Source organism: Eleutherodactylus coqui, chromosome 7, assembly GCF_035609145.1.
Source record: "Eleutherodactylus coqui strain aEleCoq1 chromosome 7, aEleCoq1.hap1, whole genome shotgun sequence".
Taxonomy (NCBI): Eukaryota; Metazoa; Chordata; class Amphibia; order Anura; family Eleutherodactylidae; genus Eleutherodactylus; species Eleutherodactylus coqui.
The window spans coordinates 99,236,157-99,249,783 of NC_089843.1; the positions used below are offsets into that span (position 1 = coordinate 99,236,157).

General features: G+C 42.3%; 1 protein-coding gene across 1 annotated transcript in view; it reads right to left on the reverse strand.

Annotated features, from left to right (window-relative positions):
• The window catches only part of SNX25 (sorting nexin 25), a 183,554-nt gene that overhangs the window by 149,818 nt on the left and 20,109 nt on the right, over positions 1–13,627 (reverse strand). The window contains exon 2 of the mRNA XM_066573454.1: positions 4,351–4,435. Coding sequence (XP_066429551.1) covers positions 4,351–4,435 — 85 coding nt within the window. The remainder of the gene's footprint in view (positions 1–4,350; positions 4,436–13,627) is intronic.

Genomic DNA, 13,627 nt, shown 5'->3' on the forward strand with positions numbered 1-13,627 from the left:
TGGCGGTAAGAGATCTCTGGCCCACTCCTCCTCCATTCTCTAACAGACTATCCCTCCTGTGTGATAGCACAGGAGCCTTAAGGCCCATGTACACCAGCAGATGATCGCTCAAAAATCGCACAAACGACAGTTTGGGTGACAGCTTTGAGCCATAAGTTTGCATAAACTTAAGGAGTTTAGCTACTTAAGTACCCATTAAACGAGGGCTATTATCTGCGCTCAGATCTTTTGTTCTCCAAGGGGAAACAATGCTATCAGCATTCCCCGTGGAGAACTTCTGATAAAGGCCCATTTACACTGGACGATTATCGCTAAAACTTCGCTCATCGGCGATCGTTTTAGCAATAATCTGCGCGTGTAAATGGGCGTGGGGCACCCGCATTTCAGGCACCTTTTGCTGATTGTTAAAATCAAGCTCACTTGATTTTAGTGATCAGTTTAATCATTCGTTCTCCACGGGGGAGTGCTGATAGCATTGTTTTCACCTTGGAGAACAAAGGATCTGGCTATTAGCTGCATTCAGTGAAGGCTTCATTAACATACATAATTGGCATTTAAGTAGCTGAGAAGCTACTTGAATACCAATTATTTTTTATGCAAAATAATTGCTCAAAGCTGTCGCTCAAACGTTGAGCGATCTTTGAGCGATTATCTGCTCGTGTAAATGGGCCTTTAGAGTGAACGACAATTTTTAGGTTGGACTGAATTTAACGGTCAGCTAGTTGTGGCAGAAAAGCGCACAATGGGCACACATTTAGGCGCACCGATTATTGCTAAAACAATCGCCGATTAGCAATTTTTTAGCTATCATCGTCTGGTGTAAATGGGCCTATAGTTGCTGGAAAGGCTGTTTGGGCACTTATGCTTGTGTAAAGGTACCTTTACATACTATGCTAATGCTTTTTAGAATGTGAAAGTGGACAAGAATCAGGTAAGGAGACATTCTCTGCCGCCAATGGCAGGCCAGAGTAGAGCTCGGCAAAATGGAAAAGCTTCACTGTTCTACATGAATATAAATAAGTAGATATTATACTTATGGACTGTCCTACACGAATGGCTATTAAAGTAGCTCACGTATCCGACTGCGAACTAGATTCATCTTTAGTTAAATAAAATACAAAAAGATAAGTCAACCCTAAAGCCTGTGTGCTGGAAAGCAAAAAAGAAAAAAGCAGATAAATCGAATTAGAAAAAAAAAAAAGACAAAGATCTTGAAAACCATAAAAAAAAAAAAAAAAAACGACAGTAAAACGGAAGATTGGATAATTTTACAATATACAAATAACTAACGCATACCTAATTTAAAAAAAAAAAAAAAATTTCAAAAGCAGCCCAGGTCTTTTAAGGCTGCTGCTTTCCCTGCTGTTTGCACCCAGTTTGAGCTCTAGCAATTCGGGTTTCCATGTACATTTTCCTATTTTTCTGATGCCTTGCTGTTTGCAATCCATTTACGGGTTGGGGTGTTAAGGCTGTGGGGACGCCTAAGCAGCCATTCTGCCAGTAGTGTACTGTACTGGCTGGGACTTCCTCTCCCATATTTCTTATGCTGCCTTACATAGCCCTGCTCCAATCTGCAGCAAAGACACCTCTGAATGCCTGCTCCTCTGTTTGCATGTAGTAACTAGCAGTGTCCTCGTGTCCCTGTTACTAGAGAAGCTAAATGCTTATAAGACAAGCAGTGGTTTGCAAAGGTGCTGGAATGGAGATCCCTAGTGACAGGCACTCCAAATTTGATTTTCAGTTGTAAAAGTAAAAAAATAAATAGATAAATCAAGTGTTTTACAAGAAAGATACACACAAACGCTTTTAGATGAATGTTAATGTGAAAAGTTGGTGTCCATTTAAACATTTAATTACTGAAACTGGAGTACCCCTCTTTAACATACCTCTTCCAGATGTAGGTCCTTAACTGAATATTAAAAAGACAAGAGGCCTATTAACCCTTTCCAATCCAATTTGTATCCTGATTTTCCTAGGGGGAGCTTACTCTTTTTCTGCCATTATACAACAGCGCTATATGCTGGCTAGAGCCAGTACTGCATGAGGTGACACGTTGGATAGGCTCTGACAGCAGAGAGACTGGCAATATACAGTAAGAGAACCCCAACAGACGTCTTCCAACGTCTGAGCTGTACAGCCTTAAATCATAATGTCTTCACAGGTCGAACATGCGGGGTGCCACTTACAGCAGAAAATGAGATTTTCCAATGCAAACAATCCTAGTTGCATATATAATTTGTCATAAAATGAAAAGCAATGCTCTTCAGAAGATACTTGTTTTCCTGGATGATTCTGCACTGGTCTTCATATAGTAATACAGAAGGACTGTAAAGGGAATTTTTAAACGTGGTTACATTCCACTCGACTGTTTGTTACACTCAAGAAATTTCCTATGTACTGACTTGCTAAAAAGTGTCCCATTTTCCTGATCAGAGCTATGGTCATATGCAGAGGCGTAACTTGAAGCTTCTGGGCCCCAGTGCAAAATCTGTATTAGGGCCTCCAACTATAATGCTTTTTTCATAGTACTGGGCTCCCAATATGTAGAAGAGAGGCCTTATGGGCCCCCTAAGGCTCCTGGGCCCGGGTGCAACCGCATCCCCTGCACCCCCTATAGTTACGCCCCTGGTCATATGATCCCACTATGAAATCACAGCAAGTACCGCTGATGTCACGTACACAGACCTCCACCAAGCCTTTGCAGCTTGGTGTATGCAAACATCAGTCTTGAGGAACATCTTTCCAGCCGCATGTACTCTGCGTGCGCCAATATTATTCAGTTTTTATGCATTGGAGAGGAAATGTAGCATTACATGATGGGTATTCATATGCAGAGTCATCCTTGTAATACAAGAACGTCTTAAAGTCCGCCAGAGCAGGAGCCACTGTTACAGTGGGTCTTCATTCCTGCTCATAATGAGAGGTCCCAAATGGTGGAAACACCTCTATGATCTCTAGAAGCCTGAAAAGGGTGCATGAATAGCGGTTATATTCAACACAAACCCTTTTATACTGTAGAAGAAAATTAATGTAAATTACTTTAACTGTTTTAGCCATTTTTTCTATTTTTGAAAACCAGCAAGATGGCATCTTCCATAGTCATGTATAAACAGAACTAAAAAAAAAAAAAAAATTCTACAATTCCAAAATAAAAACATTGGAAGAATGATATGCGTTTGTCTGTTTTTAATTAATAAAAACTAATTTTGGTGATCTAGTCCCTTTAATATATTGACTGTATAGGCAGTGCAGCAGGAAGTGTGTGCTTTATGGCAGCTGAAATGATTACAGTTGCCAGTAAGGGATGGAGTATAAACCCCTTCTCAAGGGAGTAACAGGAGAGACATATATAATAGTATAGCAAAGTTAACATTACAGTACAATAGCCATCAGCCATCACATCACCCATCTTCTAATGAGGACATAACTCTGTTCAGCAATTCCCATCTGTACAGGGAAGCTAACAAGGGGCATACATAAAACAAACTCTCAACTTATTGCGTTTGCCATAGTGGCCAGTTCTGGAATATTTCCAAATAGGTTGATTTTTTTTTTAATATTGATAGTCACATAAAAACATATACAAGCACCAGTAAGTAAAAAACAGAACTAAATACATTTTATAAGCAATATAAATAAATCGATTTCACTATGTAACTTTCTGATGATACATTCTCTTTAATTCAGCCCCTGTTAAGTCCCATGGATGTCTCCCAGCTCCCCTCTTTATCTGGACATAGGCTGCTGTAACGTCTACTTGTATTCTGATAGATATGCATGTTTAGCACCAAGGTGGAGCTTCACTTTAAATACCATAACCTCCAAGTCAAGAGCATTTTATTTCTGAAATAACCACCAATTTTCATAGATAAAGTGGTTTTAATCTATGCGCCGCACTCTATCAGCACGGATGCAACCGGCTGCAGTGGTCTGAAGCTCAGGAAATATTTCACATTCTGAAAGGTCAGTCAATATCTTCTCTAATTATCTGCCAAATTATAATCAAATGGCTTGGAGCGGAATGTCATGGGAAAACCATTAACTAGTGCAACAGGTTTGCTGCAGTTTTTAATGATGAACTCTTTTTGTGCCAGTGTTGTGCAGGACTTGGGAACCACAAATCTGATTTTATTTCCTTTTTGTCTCCAGGATTTGCACAGCACTTCACGCCACCTCATATTATTCTCCACTCTCTTCCTTGCTACAGTGACAAATGTCTGTTGCGCTCGCTTAGCCATTTCCAACTTGCAATAAAGTGCCTGGGGGCTGTTGTAGAAAAGCAATCGCAACTGATTAAATTCTTCAGAACAGAATAAGGCAAGAGAAGGGCTGTTGAGAAGTCAAGCTTACCTTCCTTCAGAGCTTTATCCATGCTGTGACATATCGCCACCCTCCGAGGTTGGGCTGCTTCATGCAAATTCACTGAATGGAGCATCTGAAACACAATAAATGGCTTAGAACTCCGTATACAACTGAACTTCTAGGTTATGTTCTGAAACTTGACCCATTGAGGCCATCACCTACATGCAATGGAAACGAATCTTAGCACTTAGGCCGGGCTCACATGGGCATACGATTACTGCATATTACGCGGGTGCTGTACGCCTGTGTGATAAGCAGTAACTCGCAGGCAATCAATTACATTAACGTGTTGGAATTGCGTAGTACACAAGAGCAAAAAACCACAGCATGTTCTATTTTGACGTGTATACAAGTGCAATACAGCTCATTGTTCTCTATGGGCGTATATATACGGACAGCATGTATATGCGCTGTCGCAGGAAATAGAAAAAAAACTGGTATCTTACGCACGCTGTCATGCGCAGTACAATTTTGGCGCCATACACCGCAGTACGTCAAGCCACTGCTGGCTGCACAGCTGTAAAACGCCGCGACTCACGCAGTGTTATACGTTTGAGCCCGGCCTTAAGATCAAAAGGCAAAATAAGGAGGCAAAACAATGTTGTAATTTTTGCATCTTCTTTTACAAAAAAATATAGATGTAGCCTACAAAGTGTGCACAATCGCCGACGGAGGACGGTCATCTGTTTTTGTCACATGGTTGCATCCGTCTTTAAGATTCAAGCATTTTATAGAGGACCTCTTGGCTCTCCTGACATGTCAGTTTTATTAAGTACTTGTATTCTCATAAAATGACACTTCCAAAGAATCTGTTCTTAGAATGCTACAATGTACAGTTCCTCTGTTATTCCTCCTGGAAATATATAAATAAACTGACAAGAGTGTTAGCAACCCCCTTATTAATGGTGCATGTCTTTTCACAATGACACTTAACAATCAGTGTGTATAGTTATAAACTGTATACTCTGTAGGGACACAGCCTTATTGACAGGAGGAATAAACACCTACTTGTCATTTTATACATATACTCACAGAGAAAGTAACTGAGGAGTGGCAAAAAGCATACTTCTAAGAAAATAAACCACAGCATCACACACTATTACTATAGATTTGCTAAGATATGACAGGTCCCTTTAACATTAGAGAGGTTTTCTGGCAATGAAAATTTTTTTCAAAATGGCCGCTCAAGAGGAAATGTATTGCGTCCTAGGAGCTGTTCACATAATAATTTTAAGGCCTCCTATACATTAGTATTTTTCACGTGTGTGTTGTATGTTAACGTATGACAGACGGACAGCATATGGACCCATACTATTCAGTAAAGCAGCACACACTACTGAGTTTTTTCATACAAACATGGACTTCATGAAGAAAAAAAAAACCGCATTGAATGTCCTACTCTTGTCCCGATTAAATATGAGATTCAGGACATGCAAACATGCAAACGCACGTGAATCCGTGGAGTAAAAGTTTAATCAGACAGCATACGGACAGGTGTACATATGGTGTCTGGTGTAAGTTGTGCCCAAATTTCTAGGGAGCAGCTCATCCTCCAGGAAAAAATGGCTTATGAAAGCCATTGATACATGGAGATATTTTGTTAGCAGACTAAGCAACTTCTGGTTCAAATCAGCAGATAGTTTAATTCATATGCAGGGATACAAATGTACTGTTGTATCTTGTCTCCACCAGAAGAATGGTTGGAGACAAGCTGCATGCCCACAACCAAGGCCCAGAATTTTATTGGCTGTGCCAGAGAATCCGCTAGTCTGTGCTCCTAGCTCCGCTGTCATAATTTCCCCAACGACCTTCTTCCCTTCCAGCTTTGACATTGTAACTCTCCCCCCCCCTCCTCCTCATCCATTGCACTTCCCCGCTGTCAATATCCACAGCCGCCAACTCCACAAGCCAGCACCGCTGTGGGCTCGTATGTCTGCAGTGATACTTACGATGGTGATGGCGCTGTAATCCTCCTGCTGTCACTGCCCCCGGCAATCTGCCTTCTTCTCCCGTCCCTGCTCTGGCGAAGTCGGTCACCCACTGTCCGTCTTCTCGCTGGGGTCGCATAATGCTTTCAGTATATGACTGCACAGAGGAGACTAACAGCGCAGGAGCCAGGAAGAGGACAAGGGGGAGCGGCGGAGTGTCACTGCCCCCAAGCGCTCTGCCTTCTTCTCCCATCCCTGCTCCATGCAGTCTAGTGCAGAAGTCGGTAAGGGCACAAGGGAGAGCGGCCATGTGGTCAGTGACACAAGGTGGGAGGGGACATAATGGAAACCCATTCTCCGCCCGGCCAATCAAGTTGTGGGCGTTGCTTGTGGGCGTACAGCTTGTCTCCACCCATTCTTCTGGTGGAGACAAGATACAACAGTACCAGATACAACATATGAAAAGTAACCTGAAGCTGTCAACAAATATCTTGAGTCTACGATTTGGCAATTTCACAGTGTATTCGCTTAAAATTGAGCAAAAAAAAAAAAAGAAAAAAAAAAAAAACGCCCTTAGCTTTTTATGTCCTCTTTAGTGCAAGATAGACAGCACTACGAAGATACGCACTCTTGTTTTCCATACGGTTTCATCACAAGTCTTGTATTCTGAGAAATGGATAGCTGCATCTTTAATTTTCTGTTTCAGTCATTTCGAGTTTTGGATCCCTTTTTACAGTAATCGTTACACAACCAGACTTGGTCTATTTATGTGGCTGATTGCTTCAAAGCGCAATTAGAACATTTGTGTTTTCGTTAATGTCTCTCTCTCGTTAGTCCTGTTTACTCAAAAGAAGCCTCAAAACATTTCTCCATGCACATCCTTTAAGACTGTTTGATGAAGCAGAGCTGAATAAGAAGACTCAAATTTACTGCCCAGAGACATACAATTTTTAAGAGAGGGGGGGATAGAGATCAAAGAAATCTAGACAGCAAATATCTGTAGCCACCTAGATCAATCAATTGGTAGATCTATTTTCATCATCGTCACCAAAATATAAACGCTTATGAAGAAGTCACTTTCTACCAGTTCCATCATAATTGTATAGTATTCTATTAGTGACTTCTGGAACAGATCAGCTTTGGTTTTCTCTATCTGTATAAGAGCATTTTGCTTCTGCCTTGTGATTTCCAGCAGGATTTATTAAAAGTAGCATTTTTTAATATTGCTAGACCAAGTAAGTACCTCATCTCAAATAAAATTACATCAACAACACTCCCAAGCTCATGATGTGCCTATTGAAAGAATATAATAAATGTCAACCCTCAGCATCTCCTTTGCAATATGTTAAATGCCAACAACGAAAAGATAAGCTCACTATTAGATACTCTACATATAGAGAGTCTGCAAATGAATATCACCAACATTTTGCAAAAAGAGGAGCTCTGGGACAACGTTTAGTATATTTGTGACGTGTTTTTGCTGAGCGCAGGAATCAGCTGTCTCGCTGAAGACTCTACTGAGCAGTCATAGAATCATAGAATGATAAAGTTGGAAGGGACTTCCAGGGGCATCAGGTCCAACCCCCTGCTCAATGCAGAATTCACTAAATCATCCCAGACAGATGTCTGTCCAGCCTCTGTTTGAACCCTTCATTGAAGGAGAACTAACCACCTCCCATGGTAACCTGTTCCACTCATTGATCACCCTTATTAGCTAATATCTAATCTGTCTCCTCCCTTTCAGTTTCATCCCATTGCTTCTAGTCTTTCCTTGTGCAGATGAGAATAGAAGAGTTACCAAGAGTTACCAATAATACAACTGACAGTAGTAAAAATGGAGGTAAAGCTTAGGATTTTTTTCTAGCTCAGCCCTGACTAAATCCGCCAATGAAGCAGAGGATCAGAAGTGAAAAAGACAACCCCATCTTTGAAACCTCGCTAGATTTCCTATATATCCATGTGTGTAGGGTGAGAGAAAGAGGATATGAGAGGACAGAGTGACAGAAAAGACAAATGAACAAGATGAAGTCAGAGTTTGAGAGAAACAATAGTCTGGTGCCATCCTTTTATGTACTTTGGACTGTAACTGTTCAAAGAAACACTCAGAAGCTCCAAGGTAAAAACCCCCAACCATTTAGCAAGACAAGTACACAAATGCATTACCGGCATCCTTTGCAAAGAGACATCGGACTAAACATCCTAAGGCTGCCTGTCCACGGCCAGGACAGAATATCGCTAGCGATATTCCGCCGCGGGGGAGTAGGGGGGAGCACTATAAGGTCTGCGCAATGAGCATATCTAAAGGATAGGCTCACTGGGGAGAATCGCAGCAATTCGTAGCATGTCGCGATTTGAATCACACGAGCGGATAATCGCTATGATTCTCTGCTCGTGGATGTCAGGCTGCGCTTTTCATAGTTCTCCAATGGAAAGCATGTCATGCATGCTCCGCGTGCGATTTAACGCTGCAGATCTCGCAATGACAACTTGCCCGTGCACAGTTAGCCTAAGAAAGACACCGATAGGCTAACGGATGATAGACAGTTCCGCCAGCCTATCAGTACTACAACAGAAGATAGATATGTGTCCAGCGCCAAACTCCATTGTGCATACACCGGCAAGTGCATCATGCAGTCCGATGCAGACACCAGACCCAAACGTTGTCAGTGGCATAACAAGAAGAAATGATATGTTGCACAATCACATCAGCCCCTGGTTAAGCAACATGACCGACTCTTTTTATGATTATTTTAGCGAGTTCAGATTTTGGCATTCACTATGAGCAAACCTAGTGTGCAGAGTATTCTGATCACTGATATTGGTTGTGACATCTGGTCCCCGATGCTCTGGAGCCGGTGTCCTAGTTATGCTGCATCAGGCCAAAATTGTTATACTAGTAATGAAGGACCCAAAGCACCTAGAAAGCCGCTGCTTGAATATAACATTTTGGGTTGATTTTTTAATTGGTCGCCATAGAAATTCACAAGGACAGCTACATAAAAAAAGCAAGATGATGCCAGAAGAGGTCCAACAGACTCCTAAACTTTGCAGTAATTTGACCACTCCTAGCCTAAACATGAATACTATAGCTGTTCAGTGCAGTTCTTTTACAGCCAAAACAAACAAAAAAAGGCATAAAATATTTATTACAAAAATTATAATTTTGCATGCCAGTACAGCATGTACTAAAAACTGGCAAGTATTTCTGCATCCTACAACAACAGAAAAAAAGGTAGAAACATAAGTTTAAAAAAAAAGACAAAAAAAACAAAAACAGGACAAGAAGTACAGAAACACAATCATTTAGTCTCTGCACACAGGAAAATTATGGGACAGCCTATCATGCTGATTTCTGCCACAAGGGAAGTAAGTAACATGGTGACTGATGAATCTGCTCAGCCAGCAATGTTCTTCAGACACCCTCCTTATTTAGCTCCATGCAGGGTGCAGCCTCCTAGTGGGAGCCCCAAGACTTTTTTTTCCTGGATGCAAATCTTCAACCACATCCAGGCTGAAATGCAATAAAACATGGAGAGCTTCATGTAGATGAGCTATATGCAAAAAAAAGCACATCACAGGAAACCCAAGAACAACATAGTGTAGCTCCAACTTCGAAAATAGCAATTCACTAATGTTATTACAGGAATCACTGCAGGAGCATGTACAGAAAACAGAGCCAGCTGTAGAAGAAATACTAAATATACAGCAGCGACCCCTCCTGCGACAAACTAATTTATGGCAGCCGCTGCGCTGAGTTTAGTGTGCAGACGGTCGTGAACAATACTATAGCCTGCTGATAAATTCAGTCATGCAATTTTGTCTTCCGCTTTTTTGCTTTTTGCTAAATTATACTTAATGCCGAAATTAAATTTTACATTACGCTTGTAGCACAAATCATTCTATATCATCTTTGGTGGAGCAGACATAATAGAACACACAATCTGTGACATTTCTAAAGAGACTGCTACTTTTAGCCCTATAGGCTAAGCTTACAGTCTAAAAGTAGGTGACCTGCTGAGTCCAGGGATGTACGTTTTAGAGTTGCCTCCCATGTTGTTCCCCGGTTTGGGCACTGGAAGTTGTCGCTGTGAGCATTGAACGGCGCTACTAATTAGTTCAATCATTCTAAATTTAGAAAGGTTGCACTACTTAGCAGCGCTGCTCAATGCATTGAATGGTGGCTTCCAGTGCTGACAACAAGGGAAGGCAAGTCTAACACTTAAGCCGCTCTCACACACACGAACGCGGCACAGCAACGTCATTTCAAACACGGCGCTTTGCCACGATTTTACTTTCGCTTTCGGCCGCAGAGTTAGCACATGCCATCATCGTCAACAAACAAAAATAGAGCAGACAGCGCTTGAAAATCGCAGCGCTGGAAGGCGCCATCCAGCACCGCGATCGACCGCACATCTACGAGGCCCCATTAATTTCAGTGGGAGCGTTACACCGGGATTAACATGGCATTCAAAACGCTGCGTTGATCGCGCCTGTGTGAGAGAGGCCCTATATCCCCAGATTCAGGGGGTCACCTACCTTGGGTCCACTAGCTTAGCTTATAGGGTAAGTAGGTGACAGAGTCTCTTTAAGATGTTTTGTTTCTCGGCTACCTAATTTACAGATTTGGGAGAAGGAGGGGGGGGCGGTTAAGGTTTTTCCTTAAAGGTTTCACTATGAGGGTGTAGGGAGTCTTACATTGCCTGATATAAGTGAGTATGCCTGTTGGATTACACTATACAGCGTTTGTCTGTTATTGTAGAGTCATGTAGGAGCTATAGAAAGATAGCTGTAGGACTTCTTGACATCTTAAAAGTAAATCTGTCAGCTGGAACTTGCTGTCCAAACTGCAGGCATCATGTTCTAGAGCAGGAGGAGCTGAGCAGATTGATATCTGGTTTTGGTGGTCTGACTGCTGGGACACCCACTGATCAGAAGAAAAGGGGCCTGGTGGGTTCCTGAATAAAGGAATCGCAGGTTGGGCAATGCGGGAAGGCACACTGCGCTCCATTGATTTCAATGAGAGCACTGAATCTTCGGCGCTCTCATTTAAATAAATGGTGCGCGGTTTGCCTGCGCTTCCTTTATTTGGGGACCGACCGGGCCCTTGATCTTGTGATCAATGGGGGTCCCAGCAGTCGGACCCTCATGCTCAGTTACCCCTATCCCATGCACAGTGGATAACTTTTTGGAACCGGCATACCCCTTTAAAGTTGCAAATTGTGCTCTAGTCCTGCTCCCCCTACTGCAAGTGTGGCCTGGAAGGTTGATATCTCAGACATCTTCAAAAGCTTTGAAGAACTGTCCGTATCACCACCACCTGTATCTGTAGTCCATACTTTTCCCAACTCTAACCAGTTTTGCTCCACATCATGTGCTAGGTACTCTCAAGTGTTCCTTTAGTCACTCCCTGTGGCTCACATTAGTACACAAGCTAAAAGTAACTACCAACAGCGACCTAGGGAGCTAGAAATGCAAATCCCTCCTCTTAAAAGCTTGCAAGAACACATCAAATTAAGAAATTATTGTATTAAAAGGGGTTGTCCCCTAGCTACAGGACAAGGTTTAACTTGCTGATCCTTGGGGGGTCCAACAAATGGGAACCCTACTAGTCCCCATATTTTGCTTCAAGCATGTCCTTAGAGGACTATCTCTGCCGATCAGCTCATCCTTGCCCACTCACCCTGGCCCACTTTCAGAACCAGAAGTGTAATAGCAGGCATCGCTCCCATTGATTTCAATGTGAGTAAAGCGGTCTATTACACTTCCGGCCATGAGCACCAACAATGACGCTAAGTTGCTGCACGGATAGCAGGTCAAATGGTCAGCAGAGATCCAGAGAGGAGAACTTCCCCTATCAACTACTGATGACCTATCCCTAGGATAGGTCATCAATTGTAAAAGTCCTGGAATACCCCTTTAAAGTTCCATCAGCAATGGCCTTACAGAGGAGGCATCCACTATATCTAGAGAAAAGAAGGTCCATACGCCGATATAGAATGGGCTTCTTTACTGTAAGAGCAGTGAGACTATGGAACCCTCTGCCTGAGGACGTGGCGATGGCAAATTCAATAACAGTTCAAGAGGGGCCTGGACTTCTTTCTTGGCCGATACAATATTATATGTTATAATCATTAATAACCTTGGGAGGGTTGTTGATCCAGTGAATATTCTGATTGCCAGATTGGAGTCGGGAAGGAATTTTTCCCATTAAATGGGGAATATTGGCTTCTACATCATTGGGGTTTTTTGCCCTCCTCTGGCTCAACATTTGGGGGTAATATGCTGAACCAGATGGACATAGTATGTAAACCCTAAAAATAACCTATGTTACATGTGCGCCTATGTTCCATTCACTTCAATGGGACTACCAGAGATAGAACAGTTCAAGTGCTCATCTAGCGGTCCCATTGAAGTGAATGAAGCAGAGGCATGGATGTATGGCCACCACTGCTAGAACTGCGGGTCACACTGGATTGAAACCTCAAGACCGGTGGGGATCCCACCGCTTGGACCAAAGGGATAACTTGCCAAGATGGTAATAGCATTTTTAAATGGAGAAGAAAATAAATTGAAATCCACTTAGATCTGTATAAAAACATATGTCTCATTCTCACCTCACCTGATCCTTCCACTGCTTCCTCTGCCCGTCCCCACTGCACTACTCTTCAAGCAATGACATTCTGTCACAGGGTCATGTGACCATGGCAGCTAATCACTGGTTGCATGTAACTCATGATCAGCCAGTAACTGGCTGCAGTGGTCAAATGACCCTGCGACCGGGATGTCATTACTGAAGAACAGTGGAGCTGGGGAATAGACACTGCCAGAACAGAAGCTGTGGGAGAAATTGGGCAAGTATGACTGTTTTTAAACTGCTATGGGGTAATAGATCAATTCCTTCAATTCTGTAAAATCACTGGAGACAAAACTGCATATGAAATATAGAATTGAATATCAAAAACTCTTGGGGATAAAATAATGGTCATGGATGAGAAGTCCAAGTTTAAACACATTATTTGATTAGCCATGAACACCGAAAGTATCCATCTACTATGATAACCACATAGATTTCATAGGGATGATATACCACGACAAGATACAGACACCCATTAAACCTAAAAACATCCACTTTGATGTTCAGTCTGTACCCAGTAACCATGACCTTAGCAGTGTGCATTATGCTTGACGATGCGTTTGACCAGTTAAAGAACAAAAAGCCTCAGGCTTTGCTATAAAATCAATGAAAACTGGGAAAGCAGAGATGTGGCTGCATTCCATTGTGAGCTCGTCTTGTACCTGGCTCCTAGAATAAAGCCATTATAGGAAACATAATGGGG